The sequence below is a fragment of the Gossypium arboreum genome, chromosome 6 (genome assembly GCF_025698485.1).
Source record: "Gossypium arboreum isolate Shixiya-1 chromosome 6, ASM2569848v2, whole genome shotgun sequence".
Taxonomy (NCBI): domain Eukaryota; kingdom Viridiplantae; phylum Streptophyta; class Magnoliopsida; order Malvales; family Malvaceae; genus Gossypium; species Gossypium arboreum.
This window is the reverse complement of record NC_069075.1, coordinates 8407012-8429182: the sequence shown is the minus strand read 5'-3', so window position 1 is coordinate 8429182 and position 22171 is coordinate 8407012. Positions and strand designations below refer to the sequence as shown.

Genomic DNA, 22171 nt, shown 5'->3' with positions numbered 1-22171 from the left:
GGAAAACCCGTGCTTAAGGCTGAGCTAAGTTTTATTGATTTTCCTTTAAATTATTTCGTTATTTATTTTTATTTCATCTTTTACTTTTTACTTTTTACTTTTTACGTTTTCTTGTGTTTATTTCAGGTTTCATATTTTATTTCCCCCCCAAACGTCGCGGGCACGACAACTGCCTAAACACTAATCTGGTCAAGAAACAAATAATTTTCAGTAATTCCAGTCTCTGTGGGATTGACCCTACTCCCTATACTGCTTTAATTTGCAAACTAGGTGTAGGTTTATATTGGTAGAATTGACAGCCATCAATTTGCCATCGGGCCATCCTTCCACTCAAAGCAGCTGACTCCATCATGTACTTTAAAGGGTCCAATATTGAGATTAACCAAGTCATATGGTATAACATGTACTGCTTCAATCTCCGAGTGGTCCAAACCAAGACACAACATAATTTCTCAATTGACGATTATCTCATTTCACACTCAGTGAATTTCTTACTGAGATAGTATATCGCCTTTTCTTTCTTTCCTATCTCATCATGTTGACCGAGCACACATCCCATTGAATTTTCAAATATTATCAAATACAATATCAACGGCTTACCAGGGTTAGGTGGCATTAGCACCGGTGAAATATGGGGTCATATTTCTCAGTCAGCTATGAAATGAATCGGGCAATATAATTTAGTCTTCCTAAGAAAACTCGAACTTCTTTTTGAGTGCGCGGCGGAGGCAATTTTTGTATAGCCTTGACTTTGTTAGGGTCGACCTCAATTCTCTTTTTGCTGACTATGAAACCAAGTAGCTTCCCTGACCTAGCTCCAAAAGTACATTTTGTTGGATTGAGCTTTAGCTGAAACTTCTTCAATCTCAAGAACAATTTCCTCAAAACCTGTATGTGCTCCTTTTCTGTTTGGGATTTTGCGATCATATCATCGAAGTAGACCTCAATTTCCTTATGCATCATGTTGTGAAACAAGGTTACCATGGCTCTTTGATACATTACTCCCGCATTCTTTAACCCAAATGACATCACTCTATAGCAAAAAGTCCCCTATAAGGTTATGAATATGGTCTTTTCCATGTGTTCAGGATGCATCTTTATCTGATTGTATCTAGAGAAACCCTCCATAAAGGAGAACAACGAGTTACTTACCGTGTTGTCCACCAAAGTGTCGATGTGAGGCAGGGGGAAGTTGTTCTTTGGGCTAGCCTTGTTTAAGTCCCTGTAATCTACAGTCATCCTCATCTTTCCATCTTTCTTAAGGATGAGGACAACGTTAGCTACCCATTTTGAGTAATTAACAACTTGCAAGAACCCAGCATCAAATTGTTTTCGGACATCTTCTCTTATTTTTACTGCAACATCGGGTCTCATCCTTCGAAGCTTTTGTTGAATAGGCTTGCACTCTTTTTTTATAGGGACGCGATGCACTGCAACATCAGCACTTAACCCAAGCATGTCCTGATACGACCATGCGAAGATATCTTTGAACTCTTATAGTAAATCAATGAGGTCCCGTCTTGTTTCCTCAGTTATGCAAGTTCCAATGTTCACCTCTTTCCCCTCTTCTAAGGTTACATTCTCGATTGTCTCTTTATGGGGTAGAATTTGTTTCTCTTCTTGTTCTACCATCTTTAACAAATCTACAGTCTTCATCATCTTCAAAATCCTGAGATCCCTCCAGACACACGCCTTGCTCAAAAAGGAACTCCGGGTTTGTAACAGTATCACTCATGCCATTGATATCTAGAGACCTATTGTAGGAACGAAAGAATATCCAACAAACAAATGAACCTAAGTATAACTTTATTTGTATGGTATGATTATAAATGAAATCTAAGAAAATAAAGTTTGCTCAAGATAAAAGAATATTTGCTCAGAATAAGACATGAAAGTGTATTTATATTGAAATAAATGTTTTGAACATGACCCTATTTCGCAAAAGATTATTATTGCTTCTAGGCTTTAAACAACAAGTGTGTTTTGAGCATTACTCTGTATTAGCACTAAAAACTACAGGAATTTCCTTCGTAGTGTAGTTGTTTAGATCATTTCCAGGCTCGTAAGGGCGAATGCTTGCTAAATCATGTTTCATCAATTTCTCTTCAGATATGACATTGATATTCAAATTTTCCGTTGCATCTTTAACTGTTCCCTCTCTTTTCATCTTCAATTTAGGATAAATAACTCCACTTAAGACAAATGTATAGGATATATGGGGAAAATTCATTGATTCCCACTCGACTTCTGCCCCATTCAGTCTTACTCTTCGTCTCTTCTACCTCATTTCCATCTCATTTCTTTTCTGCTTTGCATCTGGCCTATACCCTAAGCCAAAGCAATCTTGTTTATCAGCCAAAACCGGTACCTCAACTCGTCCATGAAGATACTTTCCAAGTTCTCTTCCAGGCAATGCTCCCTTTCTCACTGTAAATTGCAAGCTCATCCTCGTAACTTCAAATATTCTTGGCATTGGGACCCTGCCCCCTTCAATGATGAAAGTTGCATTTACAAACTCCAATGACCGAAAGGAACACTCAATTGCTTCATCATCATTTTCTATATACAGTGCACTACTAGTAATGGATGCAATAATGTCATCCTCAGCATTTATCGTTATCAAATGGCCCTCCGTCACCAACTTTAACTATTGCTGCAATGATGGCGGTACTGCCCCTGTCGAGTGAATCCAAGGCTTCCCCAACAAGCAATTATAAGAAGGCGTAATATCCATCACAAGGAAATCTACCTCGTATGTGTTTTGTCCGATCAGCAGAGGTACCTCAATCATTCCCATCACTTTCCTCTCAGTGCCATCAAATGTCCTCACTATGTTCTGGCATGTCTTCATATGAAAGCTGTCTATTGGTAACCTATTTAATGTGGATAAGGGCAAAACATTCAGCGCTGACCCATTATCAATTAATATCTCCAGCAGTGTATATCCTTTGCAGCGAGTGGTGATGTGCAAAGCCTTGATGGATCCCATGCCCATTGGTGGTATTTCATCGTCACTAAGGGAGATAAAGTTATCGACGCTTATGTTGCTGATAAGACGATCTAGCTTGTTCACCGAGATGTCTTCAGCAACATAGGTTTCGTTCAACACCTTCATCAACGCATTACGTTGTACCTTTGGATTTTGGAGCAGAGTTAGTACTGATATGCGTGTCGGCTGCTTGTGTAACTGTTCCACAACACTATACTCACTGTGTTTTAAGAACTTAAAAAATTCTTTAACTTCATCTTCGGTTACTGGTTCATTAACCAATGGTTTTGTCTTCTCTTCCCCTTGTTCAATCATCACAGACTTTCCTTTTCCAGGCTCGTCTTTTATACTTGGCATGCTGACCAGACTCTCATTTCCTGAATATGTCACATTACAGTTGTAATTCTAAGGCACCTTTTTGCTATCCTTATAAAAAAAAGCCGTAGGTCTCTGAATTACAACTTTCGGTGTAATTTTTGCCTCAACTTCATTAATTTTTGGTCGCGTAATAATCACCACCGGGTGATTGACCTCAAAAACCCTCTCTATCAACCCCTCATCCGAGGTGCATACATCTTCCTTCTTAGTAAACTCAAAGAACTCCAGTTCTTTGTTGTCCATTAGAGCTTGTACCAGAGCCCTAAATTCATTACATGTTTCTATCTCATAGTCCTCCTCTTTATGGAACTCACAATAGTTCCCTGCTTCTCGGGATTTTCTCCGAAAGTCTTGCATGACTAGACCTTTCTCTACCATCATCTTCAAAAACTCTCTCATCGGGGTTCTTACTTCTGCCACATCCAACTTAATTCTCCTCCTTATATTCTTGACTATAGTGTTTACCCCTTTATCAGTATGATTGGGTAACAGATTTTTTACACCAGGTGCATCATTGAATTTCACAACACCCATGTTGATGAGCCTTTCGACTACCCTCTTAAAAGAGGTGCAGTTCTCTATCAAGTGTCCCGCTATTCCAGCATGATATTTACATTGAGCACTTGCATCATACCACTTGGGGTATGGGGGTTGCAGTGGTTTAAGTAGAAAAGAGATACGATGTGTGCATCAAACAAACTTTTGTACAGCTCTCGATATGTTACTGGAATGAGAGTAAACTGAGGCTTCTCCGTGTTCTGCTTTGTATTGAGCTCCTGCCTTGGCGAAGCTTGCTAGCCCATGGCTACCACTTTCAGTTGATTTACCGTGATTAGTTTCGTATAACCCATGTTCACATTGCTAACCTCATTTTCTTTTTTTTTCGGGGCCGACCTTCTGGTGCTTTCCCCTGCCTCTATCTTTCCGCACGTTATTGCATTCTCAATCATTTCACCAGATATAACTATATCTGCAAAACTCTTAGTTGCGCTTCCCAACATGTGATTAATAAAAGGTGCGTTCAAGGTATTAATGAAAAGCATGGTTGTTTCTTTTGCCAACAGTGGGGGTTGGAATTGTGTAGCAATCTCCTTCCATCTCTGAGCATATTGCCTGAAACTTTCATTTGAATTCTTCTCCATGTTCTGTAATATGATCTTATCAGGCACTATGTCAGTCACATGGCTATATTGTTTCATAAAGGCCTGTGCTAAGTCTTTCCACGATTTAACTTGGCTACGATTCAACTGATTGTACCATTTGGCTGCAGCCCCAGTCAAACTATCCTGGAAATAGTGGATCAATAACTGATCATTATTGACATGACCAGTCATTCTTTGACAAAACATCGCGATATGAGCCTTAGGGCAACTAGTTCCATTGTATTTTCCAAATTCTAGCATTTTGAACTTCGGAGGGAGTACCAGATCTAGGACCAGGCTCAATTCCTTGGCATCCATTCCTCAATGATAATCAGCGCTTTCCAACGCCCTAAATTTTTCCTCCAACCATTTATATCGGTATTCTAGTCACTTTGGAAATTCTGCTCCTGCCTTTCCTACTTCCGCGACCTCATCAAAGTCAGGGACTGTAGGATTTGCCGAATGGTCTTCGAGGTTAGAACATGAGCTTGTTGGGACATTTATCGGTGCCGAAGTACCAGTCTGATATTAGGATTTGATACTGACAGACACCTTTTGCAGAGGCAATAGGGTATTTCTTGGGGTAAAACCCGGAGGGTAAGTGTAACACCCCGTACCCGAGACCGTTGCCGGAGTCGAACACGAGGTGTTAACGGACTTAATTCATTAATTAAACAGCTCATACAATTCATTTTAAAATTTCCAGACAAGCTGGCTAACTGCATCACAGTCGCTTTAAAAATCATATCTCGAGTTACAAAACTCGAAATATAATTCCGTAAATTTTTGCTGAAACTAGACTCATATATATATCTACTAATTTTTTTCTAGAATTTTTAGTTGGGCCAATTAGTACAGTTTATTAGTTAAAGTCTCCCCTGTTTCAGGGTTCAACTACTCTGACCTCTGTGTATTACGAATCAGATATCTCCCTGTACAGAGCTTCAATGACTATGCCGTTTATCTATAATAAAACTAGACTCAATAAGGAATCTGTACATATAAAGCATGACTTCTAATTATCTTTGTAAAATTTATGGTGAATTTCCAAATTCAGAACAGGGGATCCAGAAATCGCTCTGGCCCTGTTTCACAAAAATTTAAACATCTCATAAAATATAGCTCATATACCTGTTTCGCTTATTCCATATGAAAATAGACTCATCAAACTTCGATTCCATAACTTATTCATTATTTAATTCCATTTCTACTATTTTAGTGATTTTTAAACTCATGTCACTGCTGCTGTCTGAATCTATTTTATGGTAAATTTTACCTATTTCATGGTTTCCATGGATTAGCTAGCAATTTGACATACATAATACCAAATATGATCATGATTAGCCATTCCAATGGCTAATCATTACCAAGCATTTCTATTTCCATACCACTCAATAACCATATCATAAGACCATATATACAAAATGATTATAATGCTATACATGCCATACTCAAAATATACAAGCCATTATGCCAAGATGGTATACGGATAGTGTGAGCGTGCCTCCGACCGTTTCCGATTTCGAGCTGGCTTGTCAACACTACAAGGAATGAAAAGGAGGAGTAAGCATAAATGCTTAGTAAGCTCACATGCAAATAGCAAGTAACATAACCATATAAGCAAACATAAAACATCATTTGCATAATCATCACCAAGGCATTCATATCACCTTTTCATTTATCATCTTACCATATTGTTGTTATATCGAGTTTTCAACCCGAGGGTTAAGTACATACCTGTTCAAAGTATCCATTTCACAACACTTACCAATACGTCCCTTTCATCTTGAGTATTCCTCCATTTGAGTAGAACTTTACCCGTTGAACACATCGAATATAATTCGGATACATGGAAAGTTTGCACATAAGTGCCACATATGTAGCCAAGCTACCATGTAACCCGCCCATAAGTGAACTCGGACTCAACTCAACGAGCTCGGCGTTCGCATCCATAAGTGAACTCGGACTCAACTCAACGAGTTCGGATGCCTAGTTACATCTCACGAACTCGGACTCAACTCAACGAGTTCGGACGCCGCATCCATAAGTGAACTCGGACTCAACTCAACGAGTTCGGATGCCCAAATATCCCAGTGACATGTCACTTGTATCCTAATCCATTCCTAAGGTTCAACGGGACCTTTTTCCCAATCATGTGTCTCAACCATCTTCTACGGAATGCCGATATCGATACTCGGTAGTATTTCATATTTTCCAAGTATATCACATAATTTGACATATTATCAAACAATTATCACAAGTATAATATTTCATAATAATTATCATATCATTTAAAAACATTAAAACATTTAAAATAATAACTATGTTACCAACATTTACATATGAACTTACCTCGTATGCGAAAATGGCTATTTTTACCATTTCGTCCACAACTTGGTATTTTCCCCATTTTAGCCCAATTTCAGTTTTCCTTGCTCTATCATTTAAAATATAGTCTAATTAGGACTCACATTATTCAAATTGACCCAAAATCATATTTTGGAAAAATTACAATTTTGCCCCTAAACTTTTGCATATTTACACTTTTGCCCCAAAGCTCGTAAATTAAAATTCAGCCTATTTTCTTATGTTTTATGACATGCTGATCATTTTTCCTTCTATGGCAACATCAAATTCTCACTCTAACATGTACTTATGACTATTAGGTATTTTTACCGATTAAGCCCTTTTGCTCGTTTTCACTTAAAACCGAGTAGCACAAGTTGTCTAACATAATTTAAAACCTCATATTCTATCATAAAACACCAAAATACACAAATTTCACCTATGGGTATTTTTCCAAATATAAACCCTAGGTTAAATTATTGCTAGCATAAGCTAAATCGAGCTAAGGGACTCCAAAAACGTAAAAATCATTAAAACGAGGCTAGAACGGACTTACAATCGAGCTTGGAAGCTTGAAAACCCTAGCCATGGTTTCTCCTTGCTATATTCGGCCATGGGGTTGAAGATGAGCAAAATTGGCTTTTAATTTTGTATTTTAATTCATTTTACCCTAAATGACCAAAATGCCCTTACTACTAAACTTTCCAAAATTCCATCCATGTCCAATTTTTGTCCATAGACTTAGAAATTGGTAAAATTACTCTTTAAGGACCTCTAATTAATAATCTAATTCAATTTTATGCAAAATACTTCTAGAACACAAGTTTTGCAATTTATTCAATTTAGTCCCAAATTTCAAATTAAGCACTTTATGCATAAAATTTCTTCACGAAATTTTCACACAATCATGCAATCATATCATAGACCTTAAAATAATCATAAAATAATTATTTATATCTCAGATTTTGTGGTCACGAAACCACTATTCCGACTAGGCCCAAAATCAGGATATTACAGTAAGCTAGAATTCCGCTATCATCTTCAGCATTGACCATGGGACTCTTCCCTTGTTCTGGCCTTCCAACTAGTAGCTGAGTCAATTCACTCATCATACTCCTTTGAGATTCTAGCATTTGATCTTTTATATCTTGCTAGACCTTAGCTAATTGCTCTTGCATTTGCGCTTACATCTATTCTTGCATTTCTTTCTGCATTTGCTCCAATTTTTCCAACCTTTAATCTATAGCTTTGGTCTTTTTCTGTGTGTAGTATTGATGTTCTAGGGTAACTATAATATAATTTTTTTAATTAATTAAGGTTCTTTTTGTGAAATTTAATGCACATGATGCAATGAAATGCAAATGTATGAGATAAATGTACAACTAAAGAGACGTCGATTCTGATTCAATTTCATTTAAAAACTTTATTAAAAATTAAAATCCTTTACATAAAACAGATCATATATACGGCTTAGCCCTAATGCTCAAAGTTTTAACTTTCTTAAGAAGGCAAGCTAGCTCACGACCCCGGTCTAACTCATACTTTACACTTAGCACATCAGCTTGAACTGCTAAGGTCTGTAAATGATTGGCCACTTCTCGAATTTGAGCCACGGCCTCACCCATGATATAATCACTTTCCCTGACTTGGTCTTCTGATCGATGGAGCTGTTCTTTCCACTGCTCATTGTTCGACTCAAGGAATTCAATTCGAAGCTCACAGTTCTGTAGTGTAGTCTCAAGTTCTCCCACTTTTCCTTTCAAATCCTCGATCCTGTTCATGCTAACCCTTAATTCAATGTCAGAGTTACGACCACGATACTGATGCAGTGCCTTCTCTAAATCTGCTACCCGAGCTATCAACATCTTCTTCTCATCTTGACCTTCAACCAAGCTCTTTTTTAAAGCATTTTCACGTGCTCGAGCATCATGGAATCTCTTCTCCCATTGATCTGTTCTAGCCTTTTCTTCCTGAATTTTCTGTCGCCACTGTTCTGACGTCTTCCCCAATCCGGCAGTTCTCATCGACATACGCAGTTTCTTGTAATCAGTTTTCAAACTGTTCAAGTCTTCCTCAATTCTTCTTTTCCCTTTCCCCAACTTTTTAGCCTCGAGTTTCTGAACATCGACATCCAAACTCAAATGCATCTTTTCTTCCTCCAACTGTTCTATCTTTTTCCCTAACTCCGTATTTCTCTCTTCGAAGTCCCGTTTTACGATTTCAAGCTCGGAGGGTATTACTTGCAAATATTATTCCATCGCACGAACATCCTCCAAACTCGGCTCAGGGATATTATCATTAACTTTTTTACTCAACCACCCCTTATATTTAGGAGTCGTCATTGATCCAACAGCCAATCTCTTCATCCGGCGTGTCTGTTTCCAAGCATCAGAAATCTCTCGAACCTTCTTCTTATAATTGTTCTCCCTATACGCGAACTCACTCTGGGCTAATCCATGTGTCATCGGTATAAATTGCCTTGACTTGTATTGTCTTAAAACGAGCAGAGGGACATATCCAACAGTTCCCTAAATTTCAGGCAGGGGTACCAAATCAAAACTTCCACACCGATAGAGGATCTCATCTGGAATAAACCAAGAAGCTCTCCACTCAACATCTTCTTCCTGAAGATTTCGGAGGAGCGCGATCTAATTTTCTTCTGATATGTCATCTCTCCTGGACATGGCTGTTATCTCCTTTAACGGGGAATAACTCTCAGAGAAAACCCGGTAGAAAACTTTATCCACTTTCCAGAAATGGCTGTGGAACCAAGCAAGCAATTGCACACACCCTATAAATCTTCCCTCACTTGCTCTTCAACATGCATTCAAAGATCTGAATGTCTCAACTAGAATTGCAGGCACCGGTGTGACCCCTTTGTCAAGTAGATCAAAGAAATCGGTAATTGCTTCATCTATATGTCTTAAAGCTTTGGGAAAAATCACCAAACCATAGATACTCAAGGCGAAGGTGTCAACTTTCCTTTTCATGTCCCGATGTGCTACAATCATGTCCCTCAGACTTACCTATGGAATGCATTTACCATCACCTTTTTGCTGAATTCGGGCTATAACCCACTGTTCACTCATCCCGGTGATACTCATTAACTTCTTTATAAAAGCCGGGGCACTAGCAGGCTTGGACTAAATTTTGTCGACTTGAACCCTTGGACAACGAAGCAAAGCTATATACTCCTCCACAGTAGGCACCAAGTCCACCTTCCCGAAGGTGAAGCAACTATACGCTGGGTTTCAAAACTGAGCCATAGCCCGGAACAAGTACTTGTCCACCTTGACATCGAGTAAGTAGGGCAAGTCGCCATAACTTTGATAGAACAACTGCTTATTCTCATCATCCCAATGAGCCCTTATATCCCTCAACTCCTGGAACTCGTTTTGGGTCACATTGATGCGAGTGAAGTCCAACAACCCCGATGTATACCCTTCAGTTAGGCTATCCCCTTTCTCAAGTTGCATCTTCTCTGACTACATACGGACAGCCGCATTATCCTCTACTTTATCAAGGAATCCACTCTCTATAATTAGCTTTTTAATTTAGCAATTGAACAAAAATCGACACCTCTTTAATATGAAATGACATACAAACATAACCACAACAAAACACAACAAGTTAGTATCGAAAAATAAAAAATCAAAGCAAAATAGAAAATAATCAAACACCTAACTGGGTAATCGCTAGGGTTCAACATAGCTCTACCTAGGGCGGCTCCTAAAGTTCACTATATATAGCTCAGTTCTAAGAAAAGGGTACCTGAACCAGCAGATTCCTCAACCCTTATCCATTATAGGCTCATTTGGATTGAGTTCAGTTCAAGGGAATACATTTCCTTATGGCCATGCGGAGGTGAAAACCTCATGAAGACATAGGTACGGATGTATCCCAGAAGTAGTCCACTAGTCCACGTGGAGGTGAAAACCTAACGAAGGCGTAGTTTCTCACTCCCACTTAAAAAAGTGCGACCACAACGGTCATGCAAGATGATGCGAAGGGATATATAAAAAAAATAATGCAAAACACGAGTAAAATGACAAAGACCATAAAACCCATGACATGCAATAAAAGGAACGTATGTTTAAAAAACCAAACTTTTAATTTTCAACAAAAGGACAAAAAATAATCAATTTTACGGCTTGACTCTTTTATTGTCCCTAGTGGAGTCGCCAAACTGTCGAAATCGTTTTTATTTTGAAAAACAGGAATCGACTTTTCAAAACGAAGTATGGAGTCGCCACCGATCCTTTTTTGAGGTGTAATCGGATCACCTTGAGATTGATCATTTTAATAAAACATTTAATTTATTAAAACAATAATTTTAGGTCTACGAAAATTGAGAAAACAGGTTCGGAAGTCGGTTACGCACGAGGAAGGGTTAACACCCTCGTAACGCCCAAAATTGGTACCAATTAATGATTTAATGTCCTATCATTGAAATCTGAAGGAAAAATGTTAAAATACGATCCCCTTAAAAATGCGTAAACAACTCGAGTTGGATTTTAAGATTCACTTGTTCCAAAGGAATAAAATACCACATCCAGCACGTTAGGACACGATATTTTAAGCCTTCAAAAACTGAGATCGCCTCAAGATTTCCAAAATATGCGATGAATACGATCCCCTTAAAAATGTGTGAACAACTTGAGTCGGATTTCAAGATTCACTCGTTCCAAAGAAATAAAATACCACATCCATCTCGTTAGGACACGATATTTTAAGCCTCCAAAAACTGAGATCATCTCAAGATTTCCAAAATATGCAACAAAATTTAAAAAAAAGGGTATTTGGTTATTTGGTCAAACGGTAAATCCAAACCCAGCACGTTAGGGCACGATCTCTCGAATTTCCAAGCACGAAACATTGCCTTGTTTTGGGAAAATTCAAATAAACATTTATAAAAACCGAGTCAAAATATACTTTTTTGGTTTGTTTGGAGATAAAAACAATTGGTGTTGGGCGAAAAGTTGGAATTTCAAAATCATGATGCAATAACGAGCATACAAGCTTAGTATTGGGCATGAAATAAAAATTCGAGGCAATAATATTACATGAATAAGTAATGAGAAACACAAAGGAATGAGTTAAGGTACATGCAGTGGCAACATATTATATGCTATATAAATCATTAATAATCGAAAGCTAATAAATTAAAAGCCGACTTAGAGGAAATTCCATGCAAATTACACTAAAGAAATATCAAGTTTCAAAATAAAATTAAATGAACAATTGGGCAGAAAGAAAATATAAAAACATTACTATACAAACAACACAAAGATTTTAAAACAAGTCATATATACAAGGATTTTAAAAGAGAAAAAAATATAAATAAATAAAATATATTTAATAAAATACAATTGAACTTTAAAATAAATAATATACAAAATAATACACATATTAATTTACATAAAAAGACTTAATATAAATAATTGGTGTATAAGAATACAAATATATAAAAAGTATTTGAATTAATAAAAGTGATGAATAAAGTTTATATAAAAAAAGCTTTCTAAAGGGAAAAAATATATATATAAAATAATATAACGTCAATAATATATATATATATATATATAACTAAATGATGTGTAAATAAAAAAACGTATGGGGATATTTAAATTTAGCACAGTGAAATAAAATAAACACATATTGAAATAGTAGGTAAACTCAATTGAAATAAACTAAACTTAAAAGAGATAATTTATGAATAAATAGAACATCAAATTAAAACTAAGGACCACAATTCAATGCGCACAAATTCACAAGGACTGAAAACGCAAATGATCCAGATCTCCAAAACGCAGCGCAGGCCAAATAGCAACAACACAGAAATTTCAGAGAAAAAATGAAAAAACAAATAATATGCAAATAGGGCCAATTGAGAGCTGGTGCGAAAGTGGGGGACTAATTGCACAAATCACCCATTTAAGAGGAAATGCGCGGACTTCCAAACCCTCTGCTTTACTTTTTCCAAACCCCATGCTGTTTTACTTTATTATTTAAACAAAGCCTATTTTAAAATATATTTTTTTTGCTTAAAAAACGTTTTCATTTTGTTCTTGAAAAACCTAAGGCCTTGTTTGGTTCACATGAATGGCTTAGCCATTCCTCCCTTATTCAACACAATGATCTTATTCAGGGGTTTGGTTGGTCAGAAGCCTATTCAATGGAATAGCTATTACAAAGATTATTCCTCAAAATCACCGAATAGCAATTCAACGCCATCACTAATGAATGGCTATTCAACGCTTCCAGTAATACAAAAAATTATTTTTCTTTCCTTTTCTACCCATCTCACATCTCTTCAAATTCCCTACTCCTATCTGAGAGTTTTTCAACAAATCTATCGTGCGATATGAAATTTCTCTGTTTTATTTAAACTTTTTCTTATTACTTTCTATTTACCCTCACCATTCTCCCAATATACCTGTATAGAACGTTTGGAGTGAGCAAGAAGAGGGGTTTGAAAGACCAGCAGCAGCAGCCATGGTGAAGAAGATTAGCGTCACAAATAAAGCCTTGATTCCAGGTTTAATCAAACCCTCAAGAATGTCCAAGGGTACCTCTTTTTAATCGTTCCAATTTCCCATTACTTTTCTTCCTCTATTTTCTTTCTGGTTTCTCAATGTTGATTTTTGATTGTTTTTTTTCATTGGATTTAGAGAAATACCTTTTGATCTTTCGAATTTCAGTTTTGATTCTGAATTCCTGTGGAAGAATTTTTCCTCTTTTAGGAGAAATTTTAATTTCGCAAAAATTTTCAATTAGGTTTATTGGGTTTAATTTGTTGCGGTTTGCACTTAGATTGAAAGAGCCTTTTGGGAATTAAAGCGAGATCTCACAAGTTCTACTTAATGGCATGACCTAGTTTTTTTTCTTTTGGAAGATGATCCTTTCATCTTTGTGCTTAGATCATAGTATTTATCTATTTTTCCCTAAAAAGTCTGATATTTTGGTTTATGTTGTAATTTGATCATGGCATTGTTGTTGAGGAATCATAGGCATCACAGGGGGTTCAAAAAGGGTTGCTCATTGTCTTTTAGCATGGAGGGAGAGGCCATGGATTTGGCATATTAAATAGTTGTTTCTTCATATTAAGAAGTTAGAGAGGTAGGAGATGGTTAAAGTGGTAAAGGCAAGGAGAAATTTTGTGCTTGTAAGGAAGAATTCGGTAAGTATTCCTTGAAATTTACACACACTTACTCATTTAGTTAATTGTCAGGTCGAATTAAACTAGTTGGTGACTTCAATTAAGTTGTCTGAATTTTATTATTAAACTGTCAATTAGTTGCTGTTGATATTTGGTTAGGAGCAAATAAATCATGTTGGAAATTTGAAGAAATGGTTGTAAATAAAAAAAATGATTGTTGTTGGTTATGGTGTGAGTTTAAGTTATTTATTGAATGATTTATTGTACTCTAATGCTGGTATGTGTGATGAAAATTGAAGGAAAAGTCTTGATGATTGTTAGTTGTTGAGTGAACTGTCGAGGAATGCAAACTCCATGCATGCTGTCAGAATATGACTTTTTGCAATGAAATTAAGGTAACCTGCTGCTGGAATTGATTAAATATTAATGTCCTAAGCTGAAATTAGAAGATGTCATAGTTATAATTAAGATTTCCTAGTGCTTGATCTTGATTAAAATGTAAGCATTTATGCTGTAAGTATTTATGTTGTCTTAAACCATTATCTAAAGTGGATTAATTGTCGTAATTTAAACGGTCTTAATAATGAAATTGTGGTATCTTCAAATGACAAATTAGGAGGGGTTATAGCTGTGATTTATAGTGCTTTGGTGCCGTGGTTAAAATGTATAACTCTGGGATTGATATTGATGATGTGTCGTTAATGAGTAAACTACGTTTTATTTGCCGAATGACTTGTTATTTTAGAAGTACAAATTGAGTGTTGCTAATGGTGAGTTTTCTTTAAACTCGTTTTGTTATTTTCATGCTTAATATATATATATATATATTAAATTAGAATTGATGTTTCGGTTTTGACTTAATGGCTGAAAATGTTCTTTAAATTTTCAAGGCTACTTACTATCTGGCATTAGCTAGATTCGTTTATTGTAAGTTTAAATGCTGCTCGGAAATAGTGTAAAAATTACTGCTATCCAATTTTGTGCCCTTATTTTGCTGTCCAAAATTTGAACAAATTAATGGTTCTATTTTCATGTTGATTGAGGGCTGTAAAGACAGTCTCATTTGTTGCATTATGCTATTCAGTTTTGGGATCAAATAATTAAGTATTATTGGATTAAAAATCATGGATTGTTGTTGTGATGAACTAATAAATTTTAATACTATTGAGTGTGTTCTTGCGGGATACAAATGCCCTGCATGTTGCTGTCTTGTGCTGTCCAAAATAAGACAAATTGAATGTGCTTGTGAATGAGTTTTTCAAAGGAAACTTTGCAAATTCTCATGTTTAAATTCTGAAGTTTGCATGCAGGTAAGCTATGGTTGTAGGGGTTTATAAATCGAGTTTAGTAGCTAAAATATTATGTTATTCTTACTAAGTTCGGTTGTTAGTAGTGAAGTGAAAATTTGACAATTAAATGCTTAAATGATCATTGAAACTACACTTGAAAGCTCATTATTCCAAAGATATAAATTCTTATTTGAATGTGTTGTAATATGTAGAGCAATTGGTCTGCTGCATGTATGAAATAAAAGAAAAAATAGTTGTTAAATATTAGTTTTTGTTGTTGATCGAAAAGGTTAAATTCGTTGTTAAAGGGATGTAAATTGGTGTTAATTGTCATCGGATACGGCTAATAAAACAGTTTGAATGTGATGCTATTGTCGATTTAATGTAAAGTGAACTTTTTTCGAAACAAGCACATTATGATTGATCTTGGCATCGATAATAATAAGATTAACTGGCTCTCAAGGACGAATGTAAGTTCGGAGACATCATTGGGATCAGATACCGTGAGGCATGGAAAGGCCGTGGTTTGAAAGATTACTCGAAAAAGTATCGCTATTGAGTATTCTTCCAACATTTAGTTGATCAGAATGTAAATTGTATGTAGATATGTGTGTCATTTGCAATGTTTGGTTGCATGAATGTGGAGGATAATCCAATTTGTGATGAAACTTTGAAATATATATTTTATGTGCTCTTTTGATGCTTGTTTACATATAGCACCTTAGCTTGGAGTGACTTTCCTTACAGCTTGTTTGATAAGGAACAAGTGTTTTAATTTAACTATATAAAATATAAATGATATGTTTATAAATATGATAATATGTTGATTCAAACCATGGTTGTAGACGAATCTTCCAATTAACTCAATTGAAGATTATATAAACTTGATTTTTATTATATAAAAGATAAAAGAAATTTAGTAAAGGAAGAAAAAGAGTGCAAGGAAAAATAAATGGATAATGGAACATTTAGCACATTAAATATGTGTTTAAAAATAATAAAGTAGTTATATATTATTTTTATAATATTATATATTATGATTTTATTAATTCATAATTTAATAATAATATTAAGAATGTTATTAAATTATATATTATTTTATTAAATTGTATTTAATAATACTTATGTTAAAATATGATTAAATTATTTATTATTTATTATTATTTTATTAAATTATATTTAATAATAATTTTATTAAAATTTAAAATAATAATCATTTATCTAAAAAATTCTACTAAGGGTATTTTAGTCATTTAAGTCTTTTTCCTTATGCTATTACAACATCTATTCCATTCAACCAAACACAAGAATACTATTACAACTCTATTCCATTCCATTCAACCAAACAACTGAATTATTCATTACAGGTCTATTCTATTACAGCTCTATTCCATTACAACTCTATTACATTACAGCTCTATTCCATTCCTCCCAACCAAACGTGCCCTAAGTTTTGAGATGCTTTCTCAGCCCTCTCACTCCCTATTCAGCCGAATTACCCAGGCCCTCAAACACTGTAGCTTTCCATCGCACACGCCGCTGTGGACAACCAACGGAAAACACTTTTTCCAGGTGAATTGGGAAGTATATCTATCCTTCCTCCTTTATTACCATTTTAGTATATAAATCGTGGATTTGAAAAAAAATAAAAAAAGAAAAAGAAAAAAGCAAAAGAAAATAGCAATAAATAACCACCTTTGAAATATCTTGGTTGCTCTTTATTGATTTTGTGTGTATTTTGTATTCTATTTCTCTAAAAAAATTCCCATTACACTTAAAAACGAAGGCTTTTATAGCCAAAATACAAGCATTTTTTTGGCTATTTTTGCTCAACTTGCAGGTCATGAAGACGTGGGTGCAAACGTGAAGTAGGGCGTGCGTGCGTGGCGGAGGTGATTGTGGCTGAAGGCTGCGGCGCAAATGAAGCTTTTAGGGATTTAGGGTTTCAGTTTTCTAATTGCTTAGATTAGAGCATGAGTATTGGGCTTATGTAAACGAGCCAAAATTATTTGGGGTGTTTTATGTAATTGGGCTGGCTAAAAATTGGGACTATTGTTTTTTGTTTTATTTTTTGTATATGTATGGGCCCGGGCTAAAAATTGGGTCTACAATTTGGATCAAATTTTATACCTTAACTTGACATTACCATAGAGATCAAACCTATGGATCGGATTCTTATCATCATCTACAATCTATTTTGGGACTTTTAGATAAATTGCCCTCCATTATTGGGTTTAAAATCTAGTATAAATTGGGAAAATTACTTCGTTAGCGGGTTTAAATAATGGTTACTTTTTTTTGGTACACTCAATTTTTCTTTTTGTTAATTTAGTTAGTCCAAAAGAAGAAAATGGTCAAATTAGTCACTCCGCCATTAAATAGTAATGGAAAGATTAATTATACATTTTCACATATTATTTTAGGTGACTAAAATAATAATGACCCCTATTGGAAATGACTAATGTGGAAAAGCACCGCCAGCATTCCGTTACAAGATAAAGATAGAGTGACCAATTTGATTAATTTATTTTTTTAGAGTGACAAAATTGATAAAAAAAGTTAAAACTAATCAAAATAAGAACGACTTCTATTAAGAATTTAAGAATGACTAAAGGAGCAATTTACCAATAAAATTATTATATTTAAGTTTAAAATGCTTTTAAAAATTTAAAACTAATTAAGTATTAATATCTAATTAAAAATATTAAATTACATTTTATCATATAATAATATAGATATTACTACAACCTTACCTGTATTTAATTTTTTTCTTTTTAAATTTTGCGGTGCATTTAAGATTAGCCTGAGATGAAAGCGTAGTTCACGTAAATTGACACATCTATCGGCTCTAAACGAGCCGACAGCTGACTCATCACTGCTTATAATATCATTATTGGTCAAATTCTGTTATTAGTCTATGTACTATATGAAAATTATGCATTTAGTTCTTATACTTTAATTTCATCAAATTTAATCCTTAATACTTTAAGAATTTTGAAATTTCAGTTACGATCTAATTGGTAGAAATTAAATATATTAGGTCAAATTCTACTAATTGTTATATAATATGCGTAAGTTGCAGATTTAATCTATATTCTTCAATTTAAATTTTTAACTAAAATTGTATGACTTTTGTGTGTTTATTAAGCAAAAATAACGAACGGACATGACATGATATAAGTGATAATATGTTTGCTATATAAAATTTTGGAATTATTTGATCAAAATTCTTATTTTAAAATCCAAAAATATAAAAATTAATCAAATTAGAGTTCATAGATTAAAATCTATAATTCACTCATAATATAGGGACTAATAGAACAATTTAACCATGATTATTTTGAACCTATTTTGATAGACCTTTTCTCACAAAAATGCAGCTTTTAAGAGAGACGTTAAACCAATGGCACGTGCCCCATCTGTTCTTCTTCGTCTTCAGCTCAAAAAATCAAATCCTTTTAACCCACTCACCATCACTCACTCTCTCAGCGAAGGTCTTCCCGTTGTAACTCAAAGCTTTTAGCCTCTTTTTGGGGTTTCTGTTTTCAAAGATAAAGAAAAGGGTAGGGTGTTTTTTTTTTTTTTTAAGTTAGCAAAGTATTTAAATATGGAGGCTTCAATGAAGAAGAAAGATAATTGGACCGAGTCATTGTCTGCAACTGAGTTGAGGAGCTTTAATGACGGTGGTGAGTCGAAAGAGAGCAGTTCTAGTATTTGTAGTAGTAGTAGTAGTTCCAGTGGGTCCGTTTCAGCTTCTTCTCTTTTGGGTTTGCCTATAAGGAAAGCCATTACTACTGCTGCTGGTTCAGTGTCAAACAACTTAGATGTTTCTAATGGAAATGGAGATGAAGATGAAAAGTATAAAAAACTGGGTTCAAAGATCAATGGTTAGTAATGTTGTTTATAAGTTTAAAAATTTGCAGTTTTTTATTTAGTTTTTTTTTTTAAATCTAATTGTAATTTTTTTTCTTTGTAAATTTCTAGTAGAGACAGATATGATGAAAGAGAGGTTTGCAAAATTGTTGCTTGGTGAAGACATGTCAGGTTCAGGAAATGGGGTTTGCACAGCCTTGGCCATTTCAAATGCCATCACCAATCTTTGTGGTATACCCTCTTATAATGTTGTATGTAGCTACTATATTTAGATCCTGGGTTCTTGTTCCAATTTAATTTGGGATATATTGCATGTAGCTACTGTATTTGGGCAATTGTGGAGATTAGAGCCCGTTCCTGAGGAGAAGAAATCACTGTGGAAAAGAGAGATGGAATGGCTTGTTTGTGTTAGTGACCACATTGTTGAGTTCATACCCTCTTGCCAAAATTTTCCAGATGGAAGTAAGCTCGAGGTATTGCTCTCATTCTTCTTTCTTTTTCTTGAAATCTCATTTTAAATATTCGTGTTTGATGTATATATAGATATAAAAACTGAAAAGATCTGTATTTGATGCTTATTCATAGCAATCCCCGAGCTCGAGTGCCTTAAAAGCTTTGAACATTCACACCCGAGTTTGAGTAGCATTTCACCAAAGATAAAGTTTCTTGTCCTTTTAACTGTTCCTTTTTTTTGTTTTTCATAGGTCATGACTTGCAGGCCTAGATCAGATATTTTCATAAATCTCCCAGCCCTACGTAAACTCGATAACATGCTTCTGGTAAGAACTAACAATGCTTGCTTTCGGGTTCGAGTTTGAGTTCAGAACATGCTAGCTTTGTTATGCAGGATGTATTAGATGGTTTCGCCAATACAGAGTTCTGGTATGTTGATCAAGGGATTATAGCCCCGGATGCCGATGGCTCTGCCTCGTTCCGGAAAACTCTGCAACGCCAGGATGAGAAGTGGTGGCTACCAGTGCCCCGTGTGCCTACTGGTGGTCTCAGCGATCATTCGAGAAAGCAATTGAATCACACTCGCGAGTGCACGAATCAAATATTGAAAGCTGCTATGGCAATCAACAGTATTTCTATATCCGAAATGGAAGTTCCGGTTTCGTATTTAGACACACTCCCGAAGGTCAGAAAACTAGACATAATTTGCTGTCTTGTTATGTTCTCCGTTTGGGGACAGCATTCCAGTCTACGGACAATGGCACAAGTTCCTACTTGAGCTCTTAAATGTTACAAACTGTTATCAAATGTGTCACACATGACATAGTTCCCAAAAATTGTGTTGCAGAGTGGAAGAGCTTGTCTTGGAGATTTCATTTACAGGTATGTAACATCTGATCAATTCTCGGCAGAGTGCCTGCTTGATTTCCTCGATCTATCATCGGAACATGTTGCACTTGAGATTGCGAACCGTGTCGAAGCCTCAATATACGTGTGGCGTCGAAGATCTTATTCAAAGCCTCCAGTCAATCCGAACCGATCAACTACAAAATCATCATGGGAAATAGTAAAAGATATGATGGTTGATGGAGATAAAAGAGAATATCTAGCAGAAAGAGCTGAAACTCTCCTGCTTTGCTTGAAGCAACGATTCCCAGGTTTGACGCAAACTACGTTGGATACAAGCAAAATTCAGTGCAACAAGGTTTGAACTTCGAACCCTTTTCTGGAAAATATCTGGTTTTGCTGAAAGCTGCTTCATTCTAGTCCCGAATGTTATTCAAACTATTCCTTATTTTAAACTTGCAGGATGTTGGAAAGTCCATTCTTGAAAGCTATTCAAGAGTTCTAGAAAGCCTGGCATATAACATTGTGGCACGGATCGACGATTTGATATATGTCGATGACTTAACAAAGTATTCTGAGAATTTGTCATCGGTTCCTACTACAGTTAGTCTAATCACTTACAAAAAGGTCCCGGTCGTGCCTGTCTCAAGCACTCCATACAAAACAGCAATCACCAGACCGAGCTTCTCTCCTGCTGCACCCCTGATCAGCCCTGCAGGGGGAGAAAGAACTCCATTTCTCAAGGAGAACCGCAACAACAACAACAACAACAACAGCAAGCCTCATCGCCGTGGCATTGGAGTTAAGAGGGTCTTGACTAATTATCTTGGAGTTGATCCTAGAGCAAAGGTCTGCGGCAATCCAACCGATGATGGTTAATCAATAATGAACTCCAAGACTACAGATATGCCAGAGAACCAAAAGGATGAAGTTACATCAAAACAATCATCGGTACAGCATAATGGGACGAGTATGCGGCAAAATCGTCCGTGATATACTGTCAGTTGAGATTTTCTGAAGATGCAAAATAATACAGATGTGATAAATAGGAGGGAATAGTTGATGATAGAAAACTTGTTGGGTGCAGTAGAAGAATGATATTTATGTTCCACATTGTTGTAGTAAATTAAAAAGCAGGTTTTGGAGGGTATACATTTTTTTAGGACGTTAAACGTGAATGTAACCGAGAATGACATGATATCAAAGTTTATAGGTCATTGGATGTTGGTTCACTTCACATGCTTTCTCCAATTATAGCTGGAAAAAGTGAAAAAGAAGGGGGCATTCCGAGAATTGAACTCGGGACCTCTCGCACCCTAAGCGAGAATCATACCACTAGACCAAATGCCCTTTCTCTGTTGATGTGATATTAAACAAAATTTGAGTAAAGAAAATAGGGAACTCTAGCAATTTATTTTTGGGTAAACAGCTTGAGTGGTCCTCCAACTTTTGGATAAGTTCTATTTTGGTCACTCAACTACAAAACTTCCAATTCCATCAACAATGGTTTTAAAATTTTAGTCAGACTTCACGGAAGGTTGACGTGGGTATTTTTTAATTGGCCTAATAATAAATTTAATCTTTCAATACTTACACATTTTATCAATTTGATTTTAAATTTAAAATTCAACAAATTTAGCTTTTAATATTTACAAAATTTGTCATTTAATTCTAATACCAAAAATTAAATAATTTT

The 22171-nt window shown here is 35.5% G+C and overlaps 2 protein-coding genes and 1 non-coding gene across 4 annotated transcripts; 1 reads left to right on the top strand and 2 right to left on the bottom strand.

Annotated features, from left to right (window-relative positions):
* Nucleotides 1-654: 654 nt before the first annotated feature.
* LOC108485343 (uncharacterized) lies at nt 655-1458 on the bottom strand. The gene is made up of 2 exons (XM_017789157.1): nt 1153-1458; nt 655-951 (listed from the first exon to the last, which is right to left on the bottom strand). Exons 1-2 carry the CDS (start codon nt 1456-1458, stop codon nt 655-657), a joined length of 603 nt encoding a protein of 200 aa, XP_017644646.1.
* A 17229-nt stretch (nt 1459-18687) lies between these two features.
* Nucleotides 18688-21707, top strand: LOC108484278 (rop guanine nucleotide exchange factor 5-like). Of its 2 annotated transcripts, none has more exons than XM_053029460.1 (7): nt 18688-19190; nt 19291-19407; nt 19495-19649; nt 19881-19955; nt 20024-20314; nt 20477-20833; nt 20938-21707. In XM_053029460.1, the coding sequence occupies exons 1-7, from the start codon at nt 18911-18913 to the stop codon at nt 21352-21354; spliced, it is 1692 nt and encodes a 563-aa protein (XP_052885420.1). In that variant the 5' UTR covers nt 18688-18910; the 3' UTR covers nt 21355-21707. The 2 variants fall into 2 exon arrangements, with proteins under 2 accessions (XP_052885420.1, XP_017643498.1); XM_017788009.2 differs by having other exon boundaries at nt 19288-19407.
* Nucleotides 21708-21753: 46 nt separating this feature from the next.
* TRNAP-AGG (transfer RNA proline (anticodon AGG)) lies at nt 21754-21825 on the bottom strand. Its single transcript has one exon. It is a non-coding gene; the product is annotated as a tRNA-Pro (tRNA).
* Nucleotides 21826-22171: the final 346 nt, after the last annotated feature.

Coding starts and splice junctions, on each gene's coding strand:
- LOC108485343 (XM_017789157.1), bottom strand. CDS start 1,458: ATGCTTGGGTTAAGTGCTGATGTTGCAGTGCATCGCGTCCCTATAAAA. Junction 952..1,152: donor ACACTTTGGTGGACAACACG/GTAAGTAACTCG, acceptor ATGATGCATAAG/GAAATTGAGGTCTACTTCGA.
- LOC108484278 (XM_017788009.2), top strand. CDS start 18,911: ATGGAGGCTTCAATGAAGAAGAAAGATAATTGGACCGAGTCATTGTCT. Junction 19,650..19,880: donor CAGATGGAAGTAAGCTCGAG/GTATTGCTCTCA, acceptor TGTTTTTCATAG/GTCATGACTTGCAGGCCTAG. Junction 19,956..20,023: donor AACTCGATAACATGCTTCTG/GTAAGAACTAAC, acceptor TTTGTTATGCAG/GATGTATTAGATGGTTTCGC.